The sequence below is a fragment of the Nansenia antarctica genome, assembly GCF_963989245.1.
Source record: "Nansenia antarctica genome assembly, chromosome: 6".
Classification (NCBI taxonomy): Eukaryota; Metazoa; Chordata; class Actinopteri; order Argentiniformes; family Microstomatidae; genus Nansenia; species Nansenia antarctica.
Genome location: NC_137676.1, coordinates 37,273,050 through 37,288,626, shown reverse-complemented (window position 1 = coordinate 37,288,626; position 15,577 = coordinate 37,273,050). Strand labels below are relative to the sequence as shown.

General features: G+C 48.3%; 1 protein-coding gene across 1 annotated transcript in view; it reads left to right on the top strand.

Moving 5' to 3' along the window:
* fgd1 (FYVE, RhoGEF and PH domain containing 1) overlaps positions 1-15,577 on the top strand; it is a 42,190-nt gene that overhangs the window by 17,660 nt on the left and 8,953 nt on the right. Inside the window, exons 2-6 of the mRNA XM_080534133.1 lie at positions 6,421-6,642; positions 6,909-7,101; positions 7,418-8,150; positions 8,730-8,968; positions 9,704-9,860. Coding sequence (XP_080390259.1) covers positions 6,421-6,642; positions 6,909-7,101; positions 7,418-8,150; positions 8,730-8,968; positions 9,704-9,860 — 1,544 coding nt within the window. The remainder of the gene's footprint in view (positions 1-6,420; positions 6,643-6,908; positions 7,102-7,417; positions 8,151-8,729; positions 8,969-9,703; positions 9,861-15,577) is intronic.

Here is a 15,577-nt window from a genome sequence, read left to right as displayed (position 1 = left end):
TTGATAAGGAATTGTTGCCGGCTTTGTAAAGAGAGGCAATGCATCTCAAAGCATACCATTGTCAGTCTGTATGCACAGTCTGTTAGATGATTTGTGTGTGTGTGTGTGTGTGTGTGTGTGTGTGTGTGTGTGTGTGTGTGTGTGTGTGTGTGTGTGTGCGTGCGTGCGCGTGTGTGTGTGCATGTGTGTTATCAAGGATTGTCTCTCGATTTATACAGTATACTGATATATTTGTGTATTGGTTTGTTAGTCTGTTGCTTGTGTGTGTGTGGGGGGTGCCTTTTGATGTGATTGACATATATACTGGTACAACATCTAATGTTAATTGTCAATGTCAATTCAGCATCGCCTGTTGAAATGAGCTCTGGTTTGCGAATGGCTGTATGCTGAACCCAAGTGGGTGTGTCTGCATGAAGCAGCACTGTATGTGTGCTACACTGTGAACCATACTAGTGTCTGCCTGTCTGCCTGCGTAAACCGTGTCCATTCCACATGCAGCAGCAACAGCACTGTAATGTGTTGCATAGATAGCAGCGTTTCAAGTCTCTTACTGAATCCACTGATTAAAACAAATAACATTTTTGTGACAACAAAATCAACTCGTCATGGCATTTACCTGGTAACTTAAGAAGAATAGAATGGAATAGCTTTAATGTCCCCCAAAGGGAAGCTTTGTTGTATTCAGGCTATGAACAATGCATTTTCTGCTGTCATATGGACTCGGCTCCCTCCCACCAGACACCTTGTGTCAGGTATACTGTACCACAGCCATAGGTTGCATGGTCTAGCAGCCATTTTAGACCACAGTCCCAAAAGCTGTAGAGACAACACAATACTGCTTCAATTCAATAAGGCCACGCCAGATTACTCACCTTCGTCAAGCTAGCTGTCGCTTTGGCATTGTGATACCGCAGTGTCATGCTACTGTAGCTGTCACAGCGTATAACTATCATACATGCTATATCTGTGTGAATACCCAGGTTTTATATATTGGTACAGTGTACCTTCTGTTGTGTGTACAGTACATGTACCAATGTTCTACTATGGATTGTGTACATATGACATCATACTATGCATGCCTTTAGGAGAGGAGGAAGTATGACATCATACTATGCATGCCTTTAGGAGATGAGGAAGTATGGCATCATACATGGTCATGGTGTGATACTGTACATCCGCATCTGTCTTTTTGAAAAACATAATGCTCTGTATATGCTTTGATGAATCATTGAGAACTGCAATAAGAGGGTTGGTTCAAACGTTTGTTTTTAAGGTATTAGATTAGATTCAACTTTATTGTCATTGCAGAGTACAAGTATACCAGACAATGAAATGCAGTTCAGCATCCAACCAGAAGTGCAAATAGTGATTCAATAAAAACATGATAATAAAAACATGACTATGATAGTGATAGGGACAGTATGGCAAGTACGGTAGTTTAGAGCTATATACAGTTATGAGCTTTGTATAGTTAAGGTTGATTATGTACAGTATGTAATGTACAGATGCATAAAGAGGCTATATCAAAGAGGTATGAGCAATGTGCAAAAATACGGTATGTGAAGGTAGTATTGTATTCTTCTGTATTCCTCAGCGTTCTGATACACAGCATGTGTCTGTCTACAGTAGGTCTCAAGGAGGTAAGTTATTTAAAGAACCGCAGTATATTTTACAACCTTGATATGAAACAGGAGAGATGACAGCTAACTGTCTGGACCAAATGGATCTATAAACCACTACGCTGGCTCTGTCAGAATATGTGGCTTTTTTCTTTTTTTTGTAACAGTCATATTCTACGAATGCTTTGTAGTGCCACCACAGAGAAGTCTGTTTCAGAGAATCCACTCTTGATCACAGCAGTGTGATCACTCACTGTCTTGTTAGCGGAAAAGTTAATGATGTGGACAGAAATAGCTGTACACTTTAGCACAAATAACGAAATAGCATTTGGAGCCTGAGCTAGGCCCGAATCATGTGCATTCTATTTGCAAGCTGTAGGCTAATCCTTTCCCATGACCCCCACACATCCTTTTAGCCTAATGACGTTGTGATGCTTAACATTATGTTCTGGAACTGGAGCATTATTCAGAAAACTCACTGTAAACGAAGCATCAATTTGGTCAATAATGTGCTTTTTATGACTGCATGAATATTCTATGAGGACGTCAAATGAAGGAGACAATCAGCAGAAATCTGTATTGATCTGGGACTCTGCAGGTCCAACCGGACCCTGGGGTCAAATGGGGGCAAATGGTGGCAGATAGGTGCCTGTCCAAACCTTTTAAGATCCCATCGGACTTAGAGCAGGTGTCAAAAGTGACAAACCAGGTCACTAACCCAAGCATGGCACTGATGGCCTTGTAGCCTATGCTAGTGCGTTAGCATTAGAGGTGCAGCTGGATCAGGATCTGGACATATACCATCCATAGTGTATGTGCTTTTGTGTGAACATATGCTAGCTACACTCACAAACAGGTTACACACAAGTTAGGTTCTACCTTGTGGGTTCTTTAGAAGAACCCTTTCCACACAGGGTTCTACAGAAGTGTTTCAAAGGGTTTGGAACCGTCTTTACCAGGGGTACCTCTAAGTGGGGTTACCTCTGTGAGTGGCAAGTTTGCTAGATGGAAACGTGTGAGAAACTGTCATGCCTTTCCTATACTCTGGTGGTCGCTTTGCATAATGTGTGACACGCACGCTGCAATCACCGGCTTCATTAGATTCTCTCACACGTTTTAAAGAGGTGGTTCAGAACCAGAGCCGCCAAACTAGCGGTTCCATTATTTCTCATGAGTACCATGGTAATTCATTCAGAATGCCACATCTGGCCCTGCAGGCCCAGTATCAGTGGTTGGGAGATCCTCTTGAGAGCGACAAAGGGGACCGTTGGCACGTTTGCAATGCAAATATTTTCCCACGCAGAAGATTTCAGTTTACTTTTCAAATCATCCAGTATTTTACTCTTGCCTTATTGTGTCCACTGAGAGTGCCAGACTGCTCTTTGCATTAGGCCCAATAGACAATTTAGAGGATATCTGCACTGCAGCCATTGATAAATGGAAAAGATACCGGCAGAACAAGGAAGCAATTCACACTGTGATATTACCTGTCAGTGTATTGAAGTGAGTGCGAGTGAGTGTTCTATGTTGGATCGACTCCAAATGTACTTCCATTGATGGGCTTCAGTTTAGCTGAATCACAGTGTGTGTGTGTGTGTGTGTGTGTGTGTGTGTGTGTGTGTGTGTGTGTGTGTGTGTGTGTGCGTGTGTGTGTGTGTATGTGTGCGTGAGTGTGTGTGTGTGTGATGCCAGGTATTCACTGTATTATAGTGGATATTCTACCCATATAAACCAATTCCCATAAGTTGTATTTGAGTAAGAGTTACTGTTAGTGATATATTGTGTGGCAGCTTACAGCACTCAAGCCCTTTAAACATATTGAACATATTATATTTTATATGTTATATCAAGCCAGGTCCAGTAATCTTCATTATCCCTAAGAGGGAAATTCGGTTAGCTGAAACAGCATCCACTAAAAAACCCACAATAAATCTTTAAAAGAAAGGCATTGAAACATACTTACGTACGACATGTTATATTCTAGGTATTGCTTTTGTTTGTTGTTGAGTATTGAGCTATACAACATTATTGTTTTTTTCAAAGTGATTATTTCCGTGGTTTGAGGGGTTTCATCCATATGTGGGGCCACTGCCGGCCCCGTAAGGGTCTGATTCAGTCAGCGAAGCGTCTCATAAGAAGTGATGAGAAATACGATCAGACAGATGATAAACAACAGACGGGGACAAGATAGGAAGGGATCTGCTGTTGCTTGACCCCCCTCGCTCTTTCTCTTTCTCTCCCTCTCTCCTTCTCTTTCTCTCCCTCTCTCCTTCTCTTTCTCTCCCTCTCTCTCTCTATCTCTCCCTCTCTCACTCCCCCCCTCTCTCTTTCTCTATCCCTCCCTCTCTCACTTCCCCCCTCTCTCTTTCTCTCCCTCACTCCTTCTTTTTCTCCCTCTCTCTCTATCTCTCCCTCTCTCACTCCCCCCCTCTCTCTTTCTCTTTCTCTCCCTCTCTCACTCCCTGCTCTCTTTTTATTTTTCTCTCTCTCTCTGTCTCTCTCTCTCACTCCCTCTCCCCCTCCCGCTCTCTTTCTCTCTCTCTCTCTCTCTCTCTCTCTCTCTCTCTCTCTCTCTCTCTCTCTCTCTCTCTCTCTCTCTCTCTCTCTATCTCTCTCCCTCTCTCCCCCCCCCCCCCCGCCTCCCTCTTTCTCTCTGTCGGAGGCAATTTTAGCCGAGCATGTGGAACTCATTTCAGTGCCCTGGCCTGCACCAGTAGGTATGAGCGTCATCATATGGAAGCAATTAGAACCATTTAGAGGACAGGGCCCGCTGTTTTAACATGACAACAACATCACCCACAAGGCCGCACGACCACCACCAGGTGACTACCCTCTGTCATCCTGAAAGATTCACTGAATCATTTTCTCTGGTGCCCTGTCTAGAAACCAACCCCAGCCCCTACACCCTAGACACTGGACCATTAGACCACTGTCGGTCAGACAGGATTGGATATGTATGAGTAGGATAGGCAAGGCAAGGCAAGGCAAGGTAAGGTAGCGCATTTCATACAACAGGGGCATTTCAAAGTGCTTTACATGCATTATTTAAAAATACAGCAAGAGGAGCATAGTAAGTAAATACAAATTACAATGAATAAAAGCAAATATAATAAGTAAATAGATAAAACATTTAATAAGACAATAGTTAATGGATAAAAGACATTGATAGAAGTGTTTGTGTTTAATCATAGCTGCTGCAAAACGTGACGGTTTTTAGCTTAGATTTAAATATTTTAAGGGTTTGGGCCTGTTTGATTTCTTCAGGGAGTTTGTTCCAGGAGCAAACTCCCTGAAGGATAGATAACATTCTACACGACATGTCAGAGGGGCACGGTGAAACTCTAACTTTTTGAGTAGGGGGGTAGACCACTCTCCTTTTGCCTTTTTGTATTGGACAGAGACAGGAGAGGACAGAGAAAGACAGGAGGAGAGGCCTCTGGGCCTAGGTGTGCCCTGTAGGCCGTGGCGCTAGACCACTGCAACCACCCTCCCTGGCCACATCTCCTTAATAACCTATTCAGTCATTCCACATTCACACAAGAGTCTTTTTAATTACGTTGTTATCATCCTGTATTCTCTGGAGACATGAATATGCAACGGCGCCTCGTCAGCAGTCTTTCCTGGGCCCTGGCGTTCAGCACGTGATCACGTCCCTCTGGGCCTTCTCTGCAGAGTTGAACGGTTTACACTTTGCTGCTCTGTAACAGTAACACATAACATACTGAAGACACCACGCTGAGTCATATCCCAACACACTTCCATCACGCCATTATCACTGCCACAAATCACCTGTAACACACCGGCCGACCCATTGAACGGACAACATCCAGACGCCAATACTCCCTGACCTACTAAACACAATTGATGTCCTCGTCATCATCGGTCAGCCCACCAGTCAGATACTGTATTACAACTTACGTTGCACTGTAATTAAAGAACATCAGCTTTGCCAGCGTGGTACCACATTGACCAATTGGACATTCTGCCGTCCAGCACAGGGAGGTTGAACAGATTGGAGCATCTGCCTCTGTAATCATTTTCTCATTAGTTCGATCCATTTTGTACGTGACTTTCAATGAGACTAGAACTAAAGTGAATACAATGAGTAAGCAGGGTGCTGCAGTACACTGCTGTGTTGTGTAGACCTTAGTACAGTGTTGTGTTGTGTAGACCTTAGTACACTGCTGTGTTGTGTAGACCTTAGTACAGTGTTGTGTTGTGTAGACCTTAGTACAATGTTGTGTTGTGTAGACCTTAGTACAGTGTTGTGTTGTGTAGACCTTAGTACAGTGTTGTGTTGTGTAGACCGTAGTACAGTGTTGTGTTGTGTAGACCTTAGTACAGTGTTGTGTTGTGTAGACCTTAGTACAGTGTTGTGTTGTGTTGACCTTAGTACAGTGCTGCCTGACTAAAGATAGTCCAGGAACGAGTGTTCCTAGTCAGTGTAGTTGTCTGTCTCTGTGACCTGACTTATCTTGACTCATCCTGACTCATCTTGACTGTCCATCCATATACTTCAATCAGAGCCTAAGATAAACGTTGTGTTATCTATGGCTCTAGTCATTGTGTATCTAAGGCTATCCTTACCGTAAACCATCTTGACTGACTTCCATCCCTCTCTCTTTCCCCCCCCAAGGCCCCATCTCACCTAGTGCCCAGGCTCCTGACTAAAGAGCCTATCCTAGAGCCAGTCATCTCTCGCTGTTGTCTTATCCACGGTTAACCTTACCGAACGTTCCCTTCATCGTGACTGATAGTATCTATGGTCCCTAACCCATATCTCTCTCTCTCTCCCCCCTAGGCCCCTCCTCATCTAGTCCCAGGCTCCTGACTAAGAGCCTCTCCCTGGAGCCTGAGCCTGGTGTCTGCCTCGGGGCCAAGGAGGAGACCCAACCCCGCCTCAGCTCTGACCCCGGGCCCCAGGACCCCAGTCACTGCAACGGCACCAACGACAATGGACCTCAAGAACTCCCCGCCACCGCCCCCAAAACACGCCCTCCTTTACCTGGCCCTAAACCGCAAGGTAAAGATTCCCGTGTAGAATTTGAATTCTGTCCTGTCTAGAAATTGTGTCTAGAAATGATATTTGTATGGTGGCTAGCTGCACAATCCATTAGTTAATCTTGATATATTAAGATGGAGTTAAGATATTGGTTGATTGATTTATTGATTGCTCTCTAGTTCCAGCGGTCTTTTGTCTTATTGGGTAGCTGGGTAGCTGGGGTGATTAGATGGGATTTGATGGATATTAATTTGACAAACACCGTGGACTTTGATTTGTCTCCCCAGTGCCCCCAAAGCCTCCTCACCTACAACAACAAGGTGCTCGCCCTCGCCCTCGGGCCCCAGACAAGCCCCTCCCCCCGCCCCCTCCCTGCAGGCCCCTCCCCGCTGACCCCCGCGCCAGCCGCACCTCCCTGCCTCGTGCTGAAGGAAGCTCCTCCCCCACCTGCGTGCTCTCGCTCATTGAGAAATTTGAGAGGTAATGTATCACCTGGAATGAATGAATTACTGTATGTATTTATTTACATGATTATTACAAATACATATACATCCAAAATCTCAGAACTGGACATACATACATAAAAAAATCTATAATAACTAAATAAAATCATAGACCTATTTCTATTCTGGCTATTTTAAATACACAATAAGTTTCTTAGGGTTCATCAGCAGTAAGCAGTTTCTAGAACACATACACTACTACACATACACTACAATACAGAATATTCCACTGGAATCACTTCCTGAATCTGTGTGTGTGACATTCTCTCCTCCTGTCTGGGTTCCTCCTCCAGGGAGCAAATCATAGTGGTGCCAGACATCACAGGTGGGGCTTTGTGCACCCCCAGAGTCCCTGAGGCTCTATCAGGGGGGGCTGGGGCTCTCACTCCCCCACCGTCAGACTCCCCCGCGGGACTGGCCCTGCCTCAGGAGACCCAGGACTTACCTCAGGGTCTGGCTGACATGGTGCTGGGGGTCAAACAAGACATGGAGGAGAGGGGGGAAGACCGTGACGATCACGACGATCACGACGATCACGACGATCCTGAACTAGGGGCGTCGTGCTCCGAGAAGCGTCTGTCCATGGAGTCGGGCTACAGCGCGTCCGAAAAACTCATGGACGCCGTCGAAATGAGGGAGCCCCCGGAAGAGAGGGAGAGCCAATCGGAAATCCCCTCCGACCACCTGTCCCTCCCCGCCCCGCAGACGGACGGTAAGATAGCCAACCGGGACAGCGGGATCGACAGCATCAGCTCGCCGTCTCACAGCGAGGAGTTGTGCTTCGCCGGGGATGAGGACCGGGTGATCTACCCCTGCAGCCCCGCCCTGACTCTGCCCCGCCTCTCCTCCTCCTCCTCCTGCGGCTACGCCGAGGGTCCGGGGGGAGAGGGGGCCTCCGCAGGGGGTGGCCGGGACTCGGAGGGGGACAGTGACATGGAGGAGGGGAGCGGGGACGAGAGCGAACTCAACCCCATGGCTCTCCAACCCCTGGCCCTGCCCAAGACAGACAGACAGGACTCTATGGAGGTGGGCTTTCCTGATGTATGAGATGATTTATGACGTCTTTTAACATCAGAGGACCACAATGGAAATAAGCCTCTAGCTTTCTTGTGTTATCCTTGATGTTTTTTTGTTTCTCTTTTATACATGTATACTTTTTAGGCTCCTTCGGAGCCGATAACTGTATACCCCATTTTAAAAACGTGTCAAATCAATTCATTCATTCATTCATTCATACAGACCTTGGCCTTGGAGAATCTGAAACATGTGGAAATATCCAAATATTTAATGTTTATGTCATATGTGCCTGAAAAGTCATGTCCAAATGCCAGGATAATGATCCAACTTCTCTGCCTGTGTGCGTGTGTGTCTGTTTGTGTTTATGTGTGTGTGTGTGTGTGTGTGTGTGTTTGTGTGTGTGTGTGTGTGTGTGTGTGTGTGTGTGTGTGCGTGCGTGTGTGAGTGTGTGTGTGTATGTGTGTGTGCATGCGTGCCTGCTGTGCGCGTGCGTGTGTGCATCTGTCTGTGTGTGTGTGTGTGTGTGTGTGTGCGTGTGTGCATCTGTCTGTGTGTGTGTGTGCGTGTGTCCACATGTTATCATTCCAGATGTCAGTCCAACAGAGGGTGTTTAACATTGCCAACGAGCTGCTGCACACAGAGAAGGCCTACGTGTCCCGGCTGCACCTCCTGGACCAGGTGTTCTGCGCCCGTCTGATGGAGGAGGCGCGCTCCCGCTCCTCCTTCCCCTGCGACGTGGTCATGGGCATCTTCTCCAACATCTGCTCCATATACTGCTTCCACCAGCAGTTCCTGCTCCCCGCACTTGAAAAACGCATGGAAGAGTGGTAAGGAAGATGGCCGTTTGTTGGTCTTTCTACTAAGATAAACTCATATAAAGCTCCTATTAAAGGACTCATTCTGAAACGACCTTCTACAAACAAAGCTCCGCTTTCACCAGGGATTTCTGGCGAGGACAATGGCCGTTTGTTGTAAAACAAACCCGCTCTGACCTTTTCAGTAGCGCTAAAAAATGACCTAAAAAACCCAGAATAAAACAGTCAATGTACCTATTTATTTAGCCATATAAAACAACTTGCTGAAGTCTCTTTTACTTAGAAACTCTGCTTTTAACAGGGATTCCAGGGTGCTCAGGGGTAAACCGGGGGTTTCCGACTGTCATATTTTCAGTAGCTTTTCGAAATAATGACCTCTCAATAAAACTGTAAACGTACCCCGAATCTATGCTGGCTCCTTCCGTGAACCGCTGCACGATGATTATGGCTCACTTCAATCTGATCTGCTAACATAACAGTTGGAGTGATGACATTCCACATATTTCCTCACATAAATAAACCATCATGGTCCAGGATAACAAAAGCGCTAATGAATACTCTTCCGGACTCAACTATCTTGCTTTTGAGCTGAAGTGAATGTTCTCACATTCCTGGAGAGGACGTAGAGAGATTCTGTTCCCAGTCTGTACAAAGAGGGGCCCATAACTCTCTCCAGCCCCCAGCCTAGCGCCACGCAGCACAGCGTGGGCCCTAACCCTGACCTGTTGGTCTCTCGCCCCCCCCCAGGGATCTGAACCCACGCATCGGGGACATCCTGCAGAAACTGGCCCCCTTCCTGAAAATGTATGGGGAGTATGTGAAGAACTTTGATACTGCCATGGAGCTGGTGAACACCTGGATGGAACGCTCGTCCACGTTCAAAGCTATCGTCCACGAGACGCAGGTAAGGGCATGCCCTTAGATGTGTGTGTGTGTGTGTGTGTGTGTGTCTGTGTGTCTGTGTGTGTGTGTGTGTGTGTGTGTATGTGTGTGTCTGTGTGTGTCTGTGTGTGTGTGTGTGTGGGTGTGTGTGTGTGTGTGTGTCTGTGTGTGTGTGTCTGTGTGTGTGTGTGTGTGTGTGTGTGTCTGTGTGTGTGTGTGTTTGTGTGTGTGTCCTGCTCCGCCCAGCTCTGGTAGCCATGTCGTAGCAGCTTCCTCTGGTAAGGCACAGCTGTCTGGATGTTTTAACACTTGTAAAGCAGAACAACAGGAAACAGCATCAGGCTGGGTTCTGCTGCTCCAGCTCAGCACAAGGGTAACTGGGTCATGCTGACAATCCGGTACCGTTTGGACCTTGTGTCTTCTTCTTCTTTTTTTTCCATTCTTGAAACATTATATCAAAGGCAGATCATGTTTGAGTAACAGAAAATCATATTGGTCTAGCTCAGGTACACACACACACACACACACACACACACACACACACACACACACACACACACACACACACATTTGTAGGCAAATCTCATACAAACTGCTGTATGCCCACCCTCTTATATTGTTCATGGACCATAACAGGGTCATTTCCAGCTAAAGTATAACTCCGGGTGTGAAGAGCAACATGCATGCACACTGAGCAACATTTGGTGAAATAAGGCATGGGTGTTCCTTGGCTGTCAACTGTTGTTCTCCTGCCTAAAAGAGGGTTTACATTCCTGACATTCATGTGACTTTATTTTTAAAGGGATCTTCAGCAGTGTAACAGGGTGGATGGTTGTAAACAATATGGTGGTAGAAACAGCTCAGTGAATGTAATGATCATTTAAAAGGTGGAAGATTTGTGGAGGCTTTCTAAATAGTATATCCAATGGAAGTTGCATTACAGCTTCGTGACACAGAAGACACATGTTTTTTTGTTAATTAAACAAAGCTATAGTTACATATCATGCTGTTTTATGATGAAAGGGGGGCTAACCATATAACAACCCGTTTTTAAATATATGCTATTATGTCATGGGTTAGGGTTTGTAGGCTTGTAGGACTGTAGGAATGACCCCTTAGTAGGAGAGGTTGAACCAACTAGTTACTGTAGGAGAGGTTGAGACAACTAGCAGACTCCCTAGTTACCCCCCTAGTTACTGTGGGGGAGGTTGACCCTACTAGTTACCCTCCTAGTTACTGTGGGGGAGGTTGACCCTACTAGTTACCCTCCTAGTTACTGTGGGGGAGGTTGGTCCTACTAGTTACCCCCCTAGTTACTGTGGGGGAGGTTGACCCTACTAGTTACCCTCCTAGTTACTGTGGGGGAGGTTGGTCCTACTAGTTACCCTCCTAGTTACTGTGGGGGAGGTTGGTCCTACTAGTTACCCTCCTAGTAACTGTGGGGGAGGTTGACCCTACTAGTTACCCCCCTAGTTACTGTGGGGAAGGTTGGTCCTACTAGTTACCCCCCTAGTTACTGTGGGGGAGGTTGACCCTACTAGTTACCCCCCTAGTTACTGTGGGGGAGGTTGACCCTACTAGTTACCCCCCTAGTTACTGTGGGGGAGGTTGACCCTACTAGTTACCCCCCTAGTTACTGTGGGGGAGGTTGGTCCTACTAGTTACCCCCCTAGTTACTGTGGGGGAGGTTGGTCCTACTAGTTACCCCCCTAGTTACTGTGGGGGAGGTTGACCCTACTAGTTACCCCCCTAGTTACTGTGGGGGAGGTTGACCCTACTAGTTACCCTCCTAGTTACTGTGGGGGAGGTTGGTCCTACTAGTTACCCCCCTAGTTACTGTGGGGGAGGTTGGTCCTACTAGTTACCCTCCTAGTTACTGTGGGGGAGGTTGGTCCTACTAGTTACCCCCCTAGTTACTGTGGGGGAGGTTGGTCCTACTAGTTACCCTCCTAGTTACTGTGGGGGAGGTTGGTCCTACTAGTTACCCTCCTAGTTACTGTGGGGGAGGTTGGTCCTACTAGTTACCCCCCTAGTTACTGTGGGGGAGGTTGGTCCTACTAGTTACCCTCCTAGTTACTGTGGGGGAGGTTGGTCCTACTAGTTACCCCCCTAGTTACTGTGGGGGAGGTTGGTCCTACTAGTTACCCTCCTAGTTACTGTGGGGGAGGTTGGTCCTACTAGTTACCCTCCTAGTTACTGTGGGGGAGGTTGGTCCTACTAGTTACCCCCCTAGTTACTGTGGGGGAGGTTGGTCCTACTAGTTACCCCCCTAGTTACTGTGGGGGAGGTTGGTCCTACTAGTTACCCCCCTAGTTACTGTGGGGGAGGTTGACCCTACTAGTTACCCCCCTAGTTACTGTGGGGGATGTTGGTCCTACTAGTTACCCCCCTAGTTACTGTGGGGGAGGTTGGTCCTACTAGTTACCCTTCTAGTTACTGTGGGGGATGTTGGTCCTACTAGTTACCCCCCTAGTTACTGTGGGGGAGGTTGGTCCTACTAGTTACCCTCCTAGTTACTGTGGGGGAGGTTGGTCCTACTAGTTACCCCCCTAGTTACTGTGGGGGAGGTTGGTCCTACTAGTTACCCTCCTAGTTACTGTGGGGGAGGTTGGTCCTACTAGTTACCCCCCTAGTTACTGTGGGGGATGTTGGTCCTACTAGTTACCCCCCTAGTTACTGTGGGGGAGGTTGGTCCTACTAGTTACCCTCCTAGTTACTGTGGGGGAGGTTGGTCCTACTAGTTACCCCCCTAGTTACTGTGGGGGAGGTTGGTCCTACTAGTTACCCTCCTAGTTACTGTGGGGGAGGTTGGTCCTACTAGTTACCCTCCTAGTTACTGTGGGGGAGGTTGGTCCTACTAGTTACCCCCCTAGTTACTGTGGGGGAGGTTGGTCCTACTAGTTACCCCCCTAGTTACTGTGGGGGAGGTTGGTCCTACTAGTTACCCCCCTAGTTACTGTGGGGGAGGTTGGTCCTACTAGTTACCCCCCTAGTTACTGTGGGGGAGGTTGACCCTACTAGTTACCCTCCTAGTTACTGTGGGGGAGGTTGACCCTACTAGTTACCCCCCTAGTTACTGTGGGGGAGGTTGGTCCTACTAGTTACCCCCCTAGTTACTGTGGGGGAGGTTGGTCCTACTAGTTACCCTCCTAGTTACTGTGGGGGAGGTTGGTCCTACTAGTTACCCCCCTAGTTACTGTGGGGGAGGTTGGTCCTACTAGTTACCCTCCTAGTTACTGTGGGGGAGGTTGGTCCTACTAGTTACCCTCCTAGTTACTGTGGGGGAGGTTGGTCCTACTAGTTACCCCCCTAGTTACTGTGGGGGAGGTTGGTCCTACTAGTTACCCCCCTAGTTACTGTGGGGGAGGTTGGTCCTACTAGTTACCCCCCTAGTTACTGTGGGGGAGGTTGGTCCTACTAGTTACCCCCCTAGTTACTGTGGGGGAGGTTGACCCTACTAGTTACCCTCCTAGTTACTGTGGGGGAGGTTGACCCTACTAGTTACCCCCCTAGTTACTGTGGGGGAGGTTGGTCCTACTAGTTACCCTCCTAGTTACTGTGGGGGAGGTTGACCCTACTAGTTACCCCCCTAGTTACTGTGGGGGAGGTTGGTCCTACTAGTTACCCTCCTAGTTACTGTGGGGGAGGTTGGTCCTACTAGTTACCCCCCTAGTTACTGTGGGGGAGGTTGGTCCTACTAGTTACCCCCCTAGTTACTGTGGGGGAGGTTGGTCCTACTAGTTACCCCCCTAGTTACTGTGGGGGAGGTTGGTCCTACTAGTTACCCCCCTAGTTACTGTGGGGGAGGTTGACCCTACTAGTTACCCCCCTAGTTACTGTGGGGGAGGTTGGTCCTACTAGTTACCCCCCTAGTTACTGTGGGGGAGGTTGACCCTACTAGTTACCCCCCTAGTTACTGTGGGGGAGGTTGGTCCTACTAGTTACCCCCCTAGTTACTGTGGGGGAGGTTGGTCCTACTAGTTACCCTCCTAGTTACTGTGGGGGAGGTTGGTCCTACTAGTTACCCCCCTAGTTACTGTGGGGGAGGTTGGTCCTACTAGTTACCCCCCTAGTTACTGTGGGGGAGGTTGGTCCTACTAGTTACCCCCCTAGTTACTGTGGGGGAGGTTGGTCCTACTAGTTACCCTCCTAGTTACTGTGGGGGAGGTTGGTCCTACTAGTTACCCTCCTAGTTACTGTGGGGCAGGTTGACCCTACTAGTTACCCTCCTAGTTACTGTGGGGGAGGTTGACCCTACTAGTTACCCTCCTAGTTACTGTGGGGGAGGTTGGTCCTACTAGTTACCCTCCTAGTTACTGTGGGGGAGGTTGGTCCTACTAGTTACCCTCCTAGTTACTGTGGGGGAGGTTGGTCCTACTAGTTACCCTCCTAGTTACTGTGGGGGAGGTTGACCCTACTAGTTACCCCCCTAGTTACTGTGGGGGAGGTTGGTCCTACTAGTTACCCCCCTAGTTACTGTGGGGGAGGTTGGTCCTACTAGTTACCCCCCTAGTTACTGTGGGGGAGGTTGGTCCTACTAGTTACCCCCCTAGTTACTGTGGGGGAGGTTGACCCTACTAGTTACCCCCCTAGTTACTGTGGGGGAGGTTGGTCCTACTAGTTACCCCCCTAGTTACTGTGGGGGAGGTTGGTCCTACTAGTTACCCCCCTAGTTACTGTGGGGGAGGTTGGTCCTACTAGTTACCCCCCTAGTTACTGTGGGGGAGGTTGGTCCTACTAGTTACCCTCCTAGTTACTGTGGGGGAGGTTGGTCCTACTAGTTACCCCCCTAGTTACTGTGGGGGAGGTTGGTCCTACTAGTTACCCTCCTAGTTACTGTGGGGGAGGTTGGTCCTACTAGTTACCCTCCTAGTTACTGTGGGGGAGGTTGGTCCTACTAGTTACCCCCCTAGTTACTGTGGGGGAGGTTGGTCCTACTAGTTACCCCCCTAGTTACTGTGGGGGAGGTTGGTCCTACTAGTTACCCCCCTAGTTACTGTGGGGGAGGTTGGTCCTACTAGTTACCCCCCTAGTTACTGTGGGGGAGGTTGACCCTACTAGTTACCCTCCTAGTTACTGTGGGGGAGGTTGACCCTACTAGTTACCCCCCTAGTTACTGTGGGGGAGGTTGGTCCTACTAGTTACCCTCCTAGTTACTGTGGGGGAGGTTGACCCTACTAGTTACCCCCCTAGTTACTGTGGGGGAGGTTGGTCCTACTAGTTACCCTCCTAGTTACTGTGGGGGAGGTTGGTCCTACTAGTTACCCCCCTAGTTACTGTGGGGGAGGTTGGTCCTACTAGTTACCCCCCTAGTTACTGTGGGGGAGGTTGGTCCTACTAGTTACCCCCCTAGTTACTGTGGGGGAGGTTGGTCCTACTAGTTACCCCCCTAGTTACTGTGGGGGAGGTTGACCCTACTAGTTACCCCCCTAGTTACTGTGGGGGAGGTTGGTCCTACTAGTTACCCCCCTAGTTACTGTGGGGGAGGTTGACCCTACTAGTTACCCCCCTAGTTACTGTGGGGGAGGTTGGTCCTACTAGTTACCCCCCTAGTTACTGTGGGGGAGGTTGGTCCTACTAGTTACCCTCCTAGTTACTGTGGGGGAGGTTGGTCCTACTAGTTACCCCCCTAGTTACTGTGGGGGAGGTTGGTCCTACTAGTTACCCCCCTAGTTACTGTGGGGGAGGTTGGTCCTACTAGTTACCCCCCTAGTTACTGTGGGGGAGGTTGGTCCTACT